The sequence below is a fragment of the Gallinula chloropus genome (genome assembly GCF_964237585.1).
Source record: "Gallinula chloropus genome assembly, contig: HAP1_SCAFFOLD_78, whole genome shotgun sequence".
NCBI classification, from domain to species: Eukaryota; Metazoa; Chordata; class Aves; order Gruiformes; family Rallidae; genus Gallinula; species Gallinula chloropus.
This window is the reverse complement of record NW_028168139.1, coordinates 48,014-63,762: the sequence shown is the minus strand read 5'-3', so window position 1 is coordinate 63,762 and position 15,749 is coordinate 48,014. Positions and strand designations below refer to the sequence as shown.

At 38.6% G+C, this 15,749-nt stretch overlaps 1 protein-coding gene across 1 annotated transcript in view; it reads right to left on the bottom strand.

Annotated features, from left to right (window-relative positions):
- LOC311204775 (DNA mismatch repair protein Msh3-like) overlaps positions 1–15,749 on the bottom strand; it is a gene marked incomplete at both ends in the record, with an annotated part of 50,671 nt that overhangs the window by 18,176 nt on the left and 16,746 nt on the right. The window contains 3 exons of the mRNA XM_084281135.1: positions 6,931–7,088; positions 10,396–10,510; positions 14,012–14,119. Of these exons, the coding sequence (XP_084137261.1) occupies positions 6,931–7,088; positions 10,396–10,510; positions 14,012–14,119 (381 nt within the window). The remainder of the gene's footprint in view (positions 1–6,930; positions 7,089–10,395; positions 10,511–14,011; positions 14,120–15,749) is intronic.

Below are 15,749 nucleotides of genomic sequence, written 5' to 3'. Positions count from 1 at the left end.
AACTACCAAGGCTGAGAAATAAAATGGGTGAAGAGTCCATGACGGCTGTAGCACCTCATAGAAGAAATGTCACTTCAGGATGACATAAGTGCTCTTTCTTCCATCTTCATGAATCCCATTGCACGTGACTGACAAAGGTCTTTCTGCTCACAGGATGATGGAAATAAGTCACATCAGCAAGCATTGAGATGTTGCTTTTTTAGATCTAACATCAGCTCTCACTACCCATGCAAGCATGCAGTGTTCACAGGTAAAGTGTAATGGCCCACATGTCAGCTTTGTGCATTTCAGGACCAGTTAAAGGTGCTACCAGAGCAGTAGCAGAGCAAGCAATGACAAGCAGTAAGGGAAGTACAGCCACCAGCTGGCAGAACAGCACGATGCATTGAGGAACTTGGTGATGAAATGTCTTGGCCTCTAAAGCAGCTTCCTACTAACAAAGAGAGACTTAATCTCATCAGCGTCACCATGTGAAGCCAGGCATACATACAAATAATGCCATTTCTTCTTTACTCTGGAACACACAATGGAAGCTGACTGACTGACTTGTGAAGAGGACTGAAAACATGCACGGTCACTTTGTTCAAAGAGCTGAGAACACAAAAAGAGCTTTGTTTCCTTACACCTATTCTCTTTCATAGATGAGAAAGAAGGTGGGAACTACTAGGATGCCTCTAAAACAGAGTGCCACTCTGCCACAAGAAGGCTCAACTGGAATAAAAAATCCAGGCTGGAGTGATGTGCTGGTCTGTGACTGACTGGCTGTGTCTTGCTCAATGACACTGCAATGGCAAACCAAGCAATGCAGCCACCTGGGATGTCTTTTCAAGGGTAAAGCCTGCCTGTTCAGAGATGATTTCTTAGACTCGAAAAAGATCAATGAGGTGAGAGAGGCCCCTGAACTCTGTCACCACATCTAACAGCTGTGAGGACATAGCTGATGCTTACCATGGGTTGGGCCTGAAATGCAGTTTTCAATAGCAGGAGTTGATCTTCAGTTGGCAAATCTCAATAGCACTGTTGTTCCTTGTAGCAATCAAAACTCCTTCCCTTTACCAACCCCCTGATCAACTCAGAACCACCACTCCTGGCCGAGGTATGTGGCTGGAACTGGATCTTGGATGCTGGACTTGAAATAAACGACCCAACTAAGGCCAGCAGCCAGGAGGATGAATTTGCCTCATTATTTCAGTATTAAATGAGGCTGGCAGTTCTCAACCAATATAGAAAAACATCCTTTCCTTTCCTCTGCCTCCCCTCTCTCCTTATGAAAGCAAAGACCACAAATGTGTCCTGTGTGTGAAGGACAATGAGGTAGGTCTCTGAGCAGAGGTTTGAAGACTGCCTTCAAAGTCACCTTTCAGAAGCTCAGCCTGAACCTGATGCTTTCCCTTGGTTTCCATATCTGCAAACACAAGTAGGCTGTGTGCAAGCCAGGGACACACACAAGTACCTCAGCAGGAAACAGCTTCTGCTGCATCGATCAGAAGCATCAAGTTACTGTATGATGGCAACAGCTCAAAGTCAGAGGGCCTAATTTATATGGCTCTGCAACTTTGTTATGCCAAACAGACGTGTTAAAGATCAGCTGCCTGAAGATCTTTGCACTCCAGTTTTAGTTGAATGAGCAACTATTACACATGTTCAAAATCATTATACGAAGACAGACAGACAAGCCAGTGACACAGCTATGTCACTTAAGCCCAAGAACGGATTCAGGATTCCACTGTGGCCTTGTCTATAAGAAAGACCCTGTATACAGACACTCAATACAAGCCAGAAGAACAAAACCATTCCTCCCCAGCTGAGGTGAACAACTACCATCTGTTTTCACAGCATTTTCAGATACACAGGGGAATTTGAGCTGAGTATCTCCTAGCTATAGATTTAGCAATAAGGAGTGCCCTCCATGTTAAAAATACATTTAAATCATCTGTTACAAGGATAAAATGTAGGACAAAGTTCTGTAAACCTTCATACAGATCACGCAATGCACAGAGCCTCTACCAAGACAACTGCCTGGAAGTGCAGGCAACTGCGTGTCTTACATGAAGCAAAAGCATTAAACTGCTGCTTACCCAGGCAACCCACCACTATCACTCACTAACCTGTACTGCCAACCTCCACCACCTCTCTCTCTTCTTAATACACCTCCATAGACAACTCAAACTCTATATTTCTTTGCTATCATGAAGATTAAAGACATGCTGAGAATCAGTAGACAGCAGGATAACTTTCAGAAGAGACAAAGTGCACAAAAGGATAATCTACATGGATCTTACTGATGCTTCTATTTATTCCTGCAACGTTTAAGCATGTGGCACGTAACCTGCAAGAGGCAATTTCCAAACTGAAGCACAACGCAATGTATTAGCTCAGTCAACTGAAGCTGCACCTTCAACAGTAAGCCCAATTTGACTGATGGTGTTAAATGTCCTTGGAAGATGCATGTCACCAAAGTGTGACTGTGCATCTGATCACTGAATATAAGTGAAACTGCTTTTAATTCAGCACACAGGGAGAGCCAGGCAGGTAGGCGCTCTAGGAAGGAAATTCTTCTTTGTCCCTTCACCATCATCTAGAGTTGGTAGGAGTTGGCCTCTTTCACAGTATTCTTTCTAATGGCAGCTTGTGATTTAATAAATTGAGTCAGAATCTTGAATACAAGGCACTCAGTAATTTGAATTATTAATTACCTTGTTTATTTGAACACATTTTACCTTGAAGTTGTTCTAGCATTCTTATTCTCGATTTTGAAAATTGACCCTCATGAAAAGCTACTGGTGACTTACAGGTACTTTTCTAGCTCTAAGAAACTGCATTAGTAATTAAGTGAGACCTCTTTTAAAGGTCAGATGTCTTCAGCAGCTAAACATCATCTCTTCTGACCACATGATTAGGTCAACAGAATTTCTCTCATTAGTTCCTCCATATGTACATCTCCACACTTGCTTTGTCTTTCTACACAAACACAAACATGTTAATTTCCATGTTTGAATAACTGTAGTAGAAGAACAAATTGAATGTTCAAATTTGAAGCAGAAATTCAACCCATTTACTGAACGGAGAAACTTGATTAGGAATTTTCAAACATCAGAGAACTAAGTACTCAAATCACACTGAAAGTCAATATAAATTGAGCACTGATCTTTCCAAAACTACGCTAAACACAGCTTTAAATACAGCAATATGAAGAATATTTCAGTGGTTTTTTTAGTCTGATGTTATGAAGCTCGGACCACCAAACAGTAATGCAAACTTTTTGCTTACTAACAACCACTATCACCCTCTTCTCAGGTTTAGGAACAAAATCCTATCAATGGAAACACTTAAGGCTATTTTTAAGCATAAAACATGGTGAGATTTGGGAGAGTCCATCAGAGCACTCAAGATACTTACGTGAATAACACGAGCTGAATACTTTTCACCCCCACCCCTCCAAATTTTCAATTCACAGACTTGTAACAGCATATCATCTGGGCTTAGGGACATTTTGCAGGAGAAGATTTTCTCCTATTATACCTCTTTAGGATGGAATGCTCAACACTACTGTGAAATGTTCAGAGTAGCCTTAGCACTCTACTGTGTGTACACACCCAGTAATGAAGATTAATCACTTTTATTTTCACCGTACCTGTAACCAATATAATTCCTTTTGCATCTTTAAAAATGTTTAATATAATGCTGTATTTAAAGCCAGTTTAGAGAAGCTATCATACATAAATACTAGGCAGATCCAAAGGAATAACCATAGTAGCAACCTCTCCATTTCCATGGAAACCCTACTTACAACACATGATCAAATCTTACATGAATGTTAATCTCTTAAATCTATATAAATTCACACTTCAAAGATGCAGTCTACAAACAAAAGAGTCTGCAATATAAAGCACCAGTATCTCAAAAAATTTAGCAAGCAGCAGAACTGTTGGTGCTCCTTATGCACAGAACTCCTCAGAGTCAGCCTGTAAAGCATCCCTCACAGCAGGGGTGCTAGAAAACAACACACCATGGCAGTGATGAAAATAACTTGGAAACTGACATCTTCCCATGCAATGTTTTTTAAAGATTAAAAAGATACCAAAATCATCAACAACAACAAAAAAAAATCTCATTCTCCAGAAAGACATGTATGTGGTCTGGTGTGGCAGTGCAAAAAGGAGGTCAGCATAGATGTGCCCTTCTGACAACAAAACACAGAAGAAGAAAACAACTAAAAAAGCCAAACCAAAACTGGGGGCAAGTCAAGAGAAAAATCTAATAATTTCAAGCTCATTCCCTACTAGAGCAGAGTTCTTGGCAAAAGCAGAGAACTTTTTCTAAGGCTTTATACATGTCTGTTCAGTGAGAGCACTAAAGAAACAATGTAAGACATTTTGCATGGTAGCTGAATTTATTGGTTTTCTCTTCCAACCAGGCATTAAAAACTACTCATCAATTACTTCCTAGGGCTAAGAAATACTATGAGTGTAACACCACGTTAACCTAGACTTACATACTTTAAGGCCTTCCCAGAACACTGAAAAAAAACCCCAAAAAACCCTACCCCAAACTCTCAAACTAACCAAAACAGAGGTACCAACTTTCTGCACAGTCTCTGTACACGTTTTCCCTCTGAGTTGCAGAATCTGCTAAGTTTCTCCTTTTCTCATGGCAGAGAGCAAAGTTCACGATTTGGAGAAGATGTGGACAAAGCAGGAAGTAGGCATGCCCAGACTGGGGACAAAAGACCACTCTGTGGCTACTGACAATCCAACACAGCAGAACAGAAAAGAGCACTGACAACTGACCTACAATCATCAGCATGGATGATGATCACTTGGATATGTACAGCAAGGAAGGGCTATACTCCATAGGCTGAAGCAAAATGATCCAAGTATTTTAAGCATTTTTACTGAAAGAAAAGCTACAACTGGGTCAAGATCCTGTAAGAACACCACAGTTAATGCCTGTCCCACCAGTACAATCAATTCCCTCAAAATACACTATACAGAAGAGAGAAGTTTAAAGAGATGCAGACAAGCAGATCCACTTACAGTCTTTTACAAACTGAAGTGACCACCCTGGATTTCTGAAGGAATGCATTACATAAGCTCAGCTTCTTTTCTATTTTTTTATCCTTCCTGTTAACCTTTTAACTAATGCATGACTCTTCCTATCTCAATGTATGTTCAATTTCTTCTTGATTAATATTGAGCCAATTAGCTTACTCTTAATTGCCAGCACAATGACAAGATTTTAAGTAATTCTTTACTATATTCATCTGGTGTTTGACACATTTCACATTAAATGAAGAATGGCATATCTAGCTGAGCTTCCAAAGCTAATTTAGACAAGGGAAAAAAATAAATCAGTCAATCCCCTGTGTTAGAATTTGTCTGGGCTCCAAATTAATGGTCTGAAACCTCAGTCAGTAAGTAACATGCTCTGTGTCTGCTTGGCTTGAAACCTGAAAGAACAAATTCTATCTTCAACCACACTACATTATCAGAACAGATCTGAACAATATCAATAATGTAGAGAAAAGCCAAGTAGAATCAGAGAAATGCAGTGCAGAACAGGTGGAACTCAGATACATAAATTTCAAGGTACTGTAGAGGATAAGAACCGATTTATTCTCTTTCTAGAAGGTACAAAATGAAATGGCATGCCCAGTGACTCTGTCACATTTCTTAATTTTTCTGCAAAAATAAGCAATTACAGCCAAATAAAAATAGAGAAAAGGGGAGATTAAGCTTAAGAGTAACAGACCTTTGCAAGTATGGTTAGAAATTGTCAGTGTGAACACAAGATAAGTACTCTGTTCACTTACAAAGGAAAACAAAAATAATGTTCAAATTGTTAATAATGTTGTAATTTTTTTCTGTAAAGTAATTCAGATCTTGTGTGTCCTATATTCCCTTGAGAAAAGCTCATCCAATCAACCAGTCAATTACTTTCAACGCAGGACAGGGAAAAAGGTAATCATTTTGAATTTTCAGCTCCAATTAATTTTATAAAGATAACAGAAATTGTTTTCTAATTTATTCACCTGCTTAGCACCAAAGTGCATCAAAGCACAACTGCATTCATTTTTGTCATGACACAGTGAGGCCTAAGAACATATCATCATTATATGATGAAGCAATCCCAAATGACCAGTATTTAGATTCCTTGTAAAATTAAGAAATGCACTCTGCCATCACAGAACTAGAATTTCAGAAAAAATAATCCTACTACAGATATATAATTGTTGTGAAAATTAAAACCACAAATAAGTTTCCATCTCCAGTACCACCAGTAACACAGAACTTCTGCTGATTACAAAAACAGACTAAAAAAAGGGGGGGAAAACCAGCTGGATGATCCTTGGCAAACATTAGACAGTAAAATAGGGAAGTTTTGACTTCAAAAATTACTCAGCACTGTCCTGAAAATGAGACATGTTAAGTGAAATGAACTGCCATTATTAATTTTTTTAAAATACCTGAAGTGTGTTCAAGACTGATAGTACAGAAAGGACAAAACCCCAAAATTCTCAGTGTCAAATACTGTATGTACAACTGTGCTGCCCTGCAGAAACCGATCTGATTTTTAGAGGTGACAGTATTCATTTTAGGGGAAACATCATTTGGCTATCACCTGGCAGAATAAATTTGGCTGAGGTGTCCATTCAGACACATGATGTTCAATACCTGCATCTTAATCAAGAGAGACACATTAACATTTTTATCCTTTAGAGATTCAAAGACTCCAAAACAAGTACCATAGCTTAGCAGGAAATCAGAACCAAAACCCAACAACCAATGCACGTATTTAAAATGAAAAAGGGAAACATCAAATATAAATTCTAAAGCTCTAAGTGAAACATTAAATTATACTTGGATGTGCACACACATGCCCCACCACAGTAATATTTTCATAAACATACAGCAAAGTTTGAAAGATTACCTGGTAAAAATACCATCCACAATACCAATCGTCGACTCCTCTGCGGGAACATAAGAACCAATCTGTGCCATGACTGTGATCAATGCAACTTGCTTTATATATGAACTCTTTCCTCCCATGTTGGGTCCAGTTATTATCATGACCCTTTCACCATCTCCCTGGAAACATAAAACATTGGTGAAACATATTGTCCTGCACATGGTGCTGTTCTAAGAAAGGCTGCTGAGTGTATGTGCCTACAGGGATAAAGGACAAGCCCTCAGGACACAGTCTGTAGTTGAAAAAGCTTCCTTCACAGCATTCAGTTTTCAAGAGTTTATGATGCCACGTATCAAAAATCTTCCTAAGTCCTCTCCAGGCTCATAAGAGAGGAGCATCACTATCATCTTTCATTATTCTTGAGCAAAACAAAGTGAGGAGAACCTTCTTGGTCCATCAAGGAACCAAGAGAATCCATGAAGCATCTGTACAATTTCATTTGAAGGGGGAACTTCACCAGCTTTCAGCACAGCCAGTGCTGTCCTAATTTGGATTCTGCTCCAGTTAAGGAGTTCTCATTGCCAAATGGGGGGGAAATCTGTCAGCCAAAGATCAGACCTAGACCCCTTCATAACTGCTTGCCTTGGTACAACACACACACATTCAAACAGAAGGGCTACAAGAAGAAATCAAGACATTTTTGAGTTTGGCAATACTTGACTGCAACACAGATATTGTGAGCAGATTGTATCCAATCTCTGATTGACTGGTGCATCCAACCACTGAAATCTTACAGAAAAATGAATCAGATGCAAGAGCTTGTCTCAGCTGTAAAAGTCCCTACAGTACTGCTGTAGGTCTATGGCTCCAGAGTAAAACTGTCATCTTCTGGTGGAAGACAGTTGCTAATACAAAATTAAAACTCATCAATGAGTCTATAAAGCCTTATCACAGCCTGCATCAAAACTAGGAAATTAGATTATGCAAGGATGTTGAATAACTAGAGTTTTTACTTTCTACTACATACATACAATGAAATCCAACAACTGATGAACTAACCAAAAGTCAGCATATTTCACTGCTCCACAGGCGGGGCATGTCAGACAGGACAAGCATAATGAACATTAGACACACTACTTAGGGAAGTTGGAACTGACCAGGCACTGTGATGACAACAACATATCTCTGAGGAATAAACATGATTATCTTTACAGGGATTTCATTTTGTTAAGAGGGAGGCAAATAAGATTTATATGTCACATGTCATAATCCACATCATAGAAAAGATGGATGGAATCAGTCTTAGGTCAATGCAGAAAACTGTTTAGCTTTTGCTGGAAAAAAAAAAAAAAACCCTGTCCATAAGGAAGTCACAATAAAGTCAAAACCCAAAAAATGTCATTATCAGGAATAAAGAATGGAAGTAATAACATGCATATGACTACATGAGAACAAAACTCACAACATTCTAGTCTCTGAGGTGTAGTTTCAATACAGCAACTGAAACTTCATCAGGACCACCATTTGGCTCAACACAACAGAATTACAGATACTTAAATCCAGGATGAGTTAATCTGTTAGAACCCACAAACTTCTTCCATGTGTTTGGTATCCCTCTGGGGTCCCTCCAGCCATGTTCTGACACTGGTGGCTGGCTTGCAAAGCCAGCTTTCAGAAAGAACATATGCTGTAACATCAGACCAGAGAGCCCATCTGCCCTTATAATTGCACAGAACCATAAGCTAACATCTTAGTGGAATTTATGGATGAAGTTAGAATTTCCATGAATATTTGGATGAGAGAGGGAGAACTGAAAAATAAGATGTTTATTTCAGGGCACTGCAAGAAAGCTTTTCCTAAAGTTAGTTATTTGACAACATTTCAGCTGAAAACATGACAGCAATTGCATTTTACTGTTGATTCAAATACATCAGCTTAAAACCAGACACGTTTTAATAAACTGGGTTCCCACCTACCTCTCTCAAAAAAGACAGAACTCTAACAGTAGAGGCAAAAATGATTCCACCACGATCAGCTGATTTTGTAATATTCAGTATTTAGAAAGCCAACATAAGAATGGGGCTAACAGGGGAAAGTGCATGATGATTACTGAATGAAATGATGAGTTTTCTGTAAATGCCATCTGTCGTTTGTTTGGAGTTGACAAATAATTTTGAAAACATTCCCTGATGTATTGCACAATATCTGTATCATTGTTCAGTATATAACATGGTTTAAAAATATCTCCAGAGAAATACATACACATTTGAATGGTATTTATCACAGCCCATGCTCCACACTGACATACCTTTTATATATCAACTGTATGAAAAAGCAGTTACGTGTACACAGTTCAGTGCATTTTTTGTATTAAGAACAAAAACACAGTATTTAAAAAAAGGTTCAGAAAGGTAAATATTTAATAAAAAACGCCAAAAGGGCATGCCACTTAAAAAAACAAATTTAGGTTTTGATGAAAAAAAAAGGAGGAAACAAAATAAAAGATGTTTATCAGAAACAGATTAAGTGAAGTAAAATATGACAATATTTCCTACCTGTGGTAATTGTGTATTTATAGCAATTTTAGGTAATGTAGGTCATGCAATTTAGGTAATGTTGCATAGAAAATGTCAGGAAATAACCTACCCACTTTCTTTGACGACTTGGCAACAATAACAAGCAAGAGTCTTACTACTTCTCAACATCACTCTCTATTGCAGAAAACAACAGCCAGAAGGAGACTTAGGGGCAACACACTGCCTGCAAGCTAAGCATGGGGGATCTTTAGCATATGTTAATATGAAAGGCTTCTTCCAACCAGTGTGCAATCTACAAAGAATGGACTTGCCACTACACAGTCAAGAGTCAGAGCTCCAAATCTGCTCTGTCAGATTAAAAAAGGCTGCATGAAATCAATACCTCCAGAAAGAAAGGAAAACACATAGTAAAGTAATACCACCAAAAATGATCTGAGCTATCTTAGAACTGTCTTGGAAAGTGAGCCTGTAAGACATGGAAACATTTGTTGTGCATTTGAACATTAAAAAGTTCCACTAATCTCACATAAAGTTATGACAAAATGTAGACTTCTTCTGATAACACTGGTAAAACCCCTGGAATTATTAATTTGTTTTTCAAAAAGAGCCACTTTAAACTTTTATTTTCCTAGTTTTGAGATCATCTGTTTTAGCTTAGGAAGGGATTGGTTGGACTTGATGATCTTCAAAGGTCTTTTGCAACCCTGTGATCCTGTGATCTTTCTTAATGCCGTGAAAAGCGAACAATGTTGTAAAGAGAGTGTCTGGCTGCTAGATAGCAGAAAAAGGACACAACAGATGTGATCACATCTAGCCATATCTCTCTGAAATGTAACCAAGCAGAAAGCTGTATGATTAAATTATTTATTTTAACTTCGTGGCCAGGATGCAGATGCCAAATTCCCCCCCTTGGATGATGCTGAAGCTCAAACCATTTCTCAGTACTTACTGAAAGGTTAGTGGTATTTGGAACATACTGATCCTGTTCTCCCAGTAGCACATCAATCACAGGGTGCCTCCCATTTTTTATAATTATTTCTCGACGATTATCTTGCACAGTTGGTCTGCAGAAAGGAAGAGACATTAATTTCAACATTCATTGTAACTGATTACTTAGAAGTACTGCAGCTAAAGCCTGAAGAAGGGTAGGAAAAAAATAGAAATGACAAAAATTAATTAATGCTGTCAAATATTTCTAAGGACTTCCCTGGTTTCATTCAGTGATAAAAAAGTATTAGCAGATTGGGTAACAAAATTTTAGAATTCTTCATTTTTCCACTCCCTAGGGAATGTTTTTGTTTGTTTAGTTGTATTCTAAAGGAATACTAGGAACTACAAAATGAACAAGCAGTAGCAAAAATACGCAAACTGGAGGGGACTGCTTTCTTCCCACCACTACAGTGGCTTCTGCAAGTGCCACCTTTTGCAGACACATTTCATACTCTCAGAATGATCTTGCTGAACTAGTCCAACCTGCTACTGCATTAAACCCTAACTAGTGTGGGGAGTGGAAAAATAATTGTCCAACTTTGTATATTATGACTGATAACACATTAAATGATATAAATCAAAGAGTACAGTATGACAGAGCTGTAACTCTCCTATAAACATTAGCAGCTCTCATAATGTGACAGCAACTCCCAAACATATGAGTCATCAAACCATAACAGTCTATAGAAAGAGCTTACTATTTAAGTTGACATACTGAAATGACAGTACCTTTTCAGAGATTAGTATGCAAACCAGATCAATACTACTTACTTTCTTCTCTCATCTCCAAACCATGTAAAAAGTTTTGCCTTTAATGCTTCCACCTTAGCTACAAATTTATCTATGTGTCTAGTCATACATGTGTAATTCCACGTTATACATCTTCACATCAACAAAGTTCTACCTCCAAGAGCTGTGTGCTCTTCACAGAGAGAAAAATGCAAAAGAAGCATGTTCCACTAAATTATGACTGTGATTTCCTTTTGTTCTCTTGCAACTTAAATTTACTTTTTCATTGCAAACTGAAGTGCAGCATTCAATGGAGAGGTAAATGTGGTGTCATGTCTCAGCAACATTTTGTTACACAAGAAGTATAATCACTCTGAAATAAGAGCAGTAATTTAGGAAAGTGACGACAGCTGAGTAAAAGAGTAATACTGGAATAAAGACACATATTTTTTTTACTGGAAATTAACTAACACTTTGGATGGACTTTAGAGGGGAGGGAAGAAAAGACGCGAGGAGCGTGATTTTTCCTGAGTGGAAGAATGATGATGCAATTTGAAAAGAACATGGAGATAAAATAAATGACATATTAGGAGCACAATGCACTGGAGAAAGAGGTGCAAGTTAAGAATGGTGTGGGTTGGTTTCTTTTTAGCACGAAGATATTTCCAGCAGTTGAATAGCTGAGATTAAACCAATATGGACAGAGTCTTAGGCCTTTGGGATAAAGAAAGGAAATGTCACCCTCCATTTGATGAACTGGTAAGCTGTTTGGAGCTGTAATATGATAGTCCTAAAAGGGAGAACATCCCTAGAAGCACTTCCTTCTGGATTTCTCCACTTTGCATTCAGAAGAGAGGCATAACAGCTGAATGATCCATTTGCCATTTTATAATTCTGCCCTCTACTTTGGGCATAATTGTCTTTATCCTAACTGCTCAAGCCTCCATACACGTAACTGTGAAATATGATGTGAGTTTCAGATGCCATGAGCCTTGCTGACTCTGCCTATTCTGGTTTCACACAATGGGGCTTGCAGAGGCAGGCCCTCAGCCACAGTCATTTAAAAGTTCTTCCCTGTCCCAGTTAGACAATCACATGTCATGCAGTAAGAGAGAACTGGGGGACGGGGGTGGAAATTGCTCTGGAATGTATAACGTCCTTTATTCATGCATCTTTTCAATGGTGCTCCTTAAACAAACTCACTGCTTGCAGAATGGATACTCAAACTTCAGATGATGATCTCTGGGCTACCTACACCAGTTAGGCATCTAACTTTGTGTCCTGGGAGCCCAATGCCTTACATTGTCCATGTCAGGGTTGAGTCTCCCAAAGCAGGGTTCCAGAGACAGGTTGAAACTCCAAGATATGCTTACTACTCTCCAACAACCATGTGGAGCACCAGTGCTCCCAACCTCACAACTTGTTTACCTGCCTCAGGTAGGATGATATGAAACAATCCTCAATCAAAAAAACATTCTCCCGAAATACTCGAGTTGGTTAATATGGATGTCCCGTCTTTCCTTCAGTAGTCCTCCAAAATTAATTATTGACACCTTCCCTGCAGCTGAAGTTTCACTGAGAAGTCTCCTTCCTGCCAGTTTATAAGCTCTAAGCCACTCTTTAAAATTCAGTGAATTATTTAAACACTGCACAGTGAATTAATAAAATTTCAGTTTGTTTTCTCATCTCAGTATACAGAATAAACGAGCAATTACTTTTAAAGAGATTTTGATTAGCAGCAGGCATGATCAAGAATCCAGAAGTGATCAATACTGTCTTTAATGCTGTATAAATGCAGAAGGATATCTAAGTGGATTTCCCTTTATCCACACACATTTAATACATGATTTGCTGTTATTTCCACGGGTCACAAATGTTACCAATTCATATGGTTATACATAAGCAATTGCCCAATTACTTGCAATGTAGCCCCACAATGACATTTAAAAACCACACAGCACTTTTCAAAAAAAGAGTATGTGGACTGTATGGAAGAAGGAATGGCTGAGGACTGGAAACAGATAGCCCTCACAAGGGTGTTCACAGTAAGCCTCAGAAACAGTAAATGCCAATCTCTAGGACAGCACTCAGCAAGCTGAAGCAGTGGTTCAGCGAGCGTCGAGTCTCTCTGGGGACACAGACCTCGTGATATAGAAGAAAACACACCAATAAGACTGACTATCTCTGTGTAGGTGCAAGGGATGTGGGTTTGCGAGGGGGAGGAAGACCCAAGTTGCAGATTGTACACACTCAGGAGCCAGCTCTGGACCAATCTCTGAGGCAGAAAGCCTTAAGGGTTCATGCTTCCTCATGGCAGAATGCAGCAGGCTGTGGTGCCTGGTGTGCACGTGTGGGTCTTGCACAGAGGGAAGGGCACAGCTCATCAGATTTAACACACATTCCTAGGTAAGGCACCATCCCTGCTCTGGAAGCTGGCTCTAATTACCTATTATTTACCTGAAATACATCTTTGAAACATACCTCATACACCTTAAAATCTTAGGTATTATACACTATAAAGTCAGACTTTGATGAGGAGAAAAGAAATAGGAGGAAAAAAATTTCCATGCAAAGTCCAACATATATTTATGTTTGTGAGATATCATCTACCAACCACACACAGTTTGAAAACCAGACAAACATGAGATGTCAAATTTAAACCGCAATGTTTACAGACTTGAATTAAGCCCAGAAGTGCCGCTTTGCAAAATCAGATTAAGTCGAAACTACTGCAAACAATTTCAATAATGCATTTTATCACGGTACACATATTAAAATCAAATTTATTTAAAAAGCTCTCTCATAATTCCCTATAAAATCTTACATAAAAATTAAACATTTATTACCTGCAGTAGTCTCCTTGTTTAGCCACCTGAGCCAATGAGAACAGACAGTCGATAGTTGCTAGGTGACCAATTGCTTTAGACACGGGGTGATAATGTTCACTGAAATGGCTACACCAAAACAGGGGAAAATAACAGGAGGAAGAAAAGAGGAAAAAAAAAAATCATTTCATACAGATAGGAATGTACTGTCAAAATACACCTCGTGCATGCTTCTCACAGAGCTCTCTACAGTCTCTAAATTACTCTGAATTCAAATCTCCCAGCAGTGTATTAACTTACAGTGTGAGGACACAATCTTGCTCACAGCAGACTTCGTGCTTCCCTTGTAACAGGGCATTATTTTTAAGCACAAAAAGGTGGCAAAATGAAACTCATTTAATAGCATATAAAGGGTCCACAGTTGATCCCTGCTGCCTAAATAAGGTCTCTGAAAATGCCACTGTTTATCACAGTGGCAGCTGAATCGCAACTGCCAATTCACTTCAGCTGTAAGTTACAGTCAAATAACCCCCCCCTCCAAACAATAAAAAAAAACCCTCAAACCCTGAAGTGCCTGAATACAGGATTTGTCTACAATATCAATAAAATATGGTAAGTACAATAGAAAATTCAAGAATTCACCTTCCATTTATGGTACCGATGCCCCTAGTACAACAATAACATTACCAGGAGAAAGCAGAGTTCATTCTTTTAGTACTGTAGAATTTATTTCTCTCCACTCCTAGCCTCAAAGATACAATTGGGGAATATAAAGCAAGTAAGGGAGCAAAAATGAATAAATAAATAAATGGAGGGCTGGGGAAGATCACTCTCTACACATCTTTCCTTGCTGTACGCTGCTATCATATGACACTATTGAAATCATCAAAGTGAACATGAAAAGCAGCAGATCTAAGTAAAGAAAGGTCTACTAAAACTTATATGGCTAATATAGTAACAAAAAAAATAATGTAACTATTTTTATGGTATTGCAAAGGCAATACATCTGGAAGAGTGAATTGGAATTTCAGTTTCTAATAAAGTTTACAGAACCTCTGGGTTCCTACCAAGAGGCAAAACTTGGCATCAGTTACATCCAGTGAGGCAATTTCAGAAGGAAGTTTTTGTGGTATGGAAAAAAGCACAAGTGAGTTAATTATTATTGCAAGAATTGAGGGATAATTTCAGTGTGCTAGTAATTCCTGGAAGTAAAGCAGTGATTTATAACCTGACACCTGAAAATTAAAGGTGTTCAGAAGTTTGAGAAATATATTTTAAACTTAACATACACAGGTCTATGGGGCCAGATGGGATCCATCCCACGGTGCTGAAGGAGCTAGCAGAAGTGCTCACCAGGCCGCTTTCCATACAGGGGTAGGGAGAATCACACTCACACAAGCAACTGCCCAAACACCCTGAACATTCCTAACTGAAAAACTGTAACACTGCAATTGTTGTATAATAAATTCTATTCTCATCTCAGTTACACTGTACTAGATTCCGTTTCACTCAATTTTCAAATTTTGAGAGCCACTGTATATATTTAATAGTGTGCTGTCATCAGAATTTTAAAATCTAGAGACATCACTGCTGCCTTCAGGACTTAGTGTGTAAAGGTCTCGCTTTCAAATGCTTTATGTTGAAGAACAGTATTTTACCATGGGCAGCATAACTGAGTTATCAACTGCGTTTTTTCCTTTGGTTGTTTTTTTTTTGTTAAGATAAAACTCTTTCTTCTTCTGTTCTTACAGCAATAAAT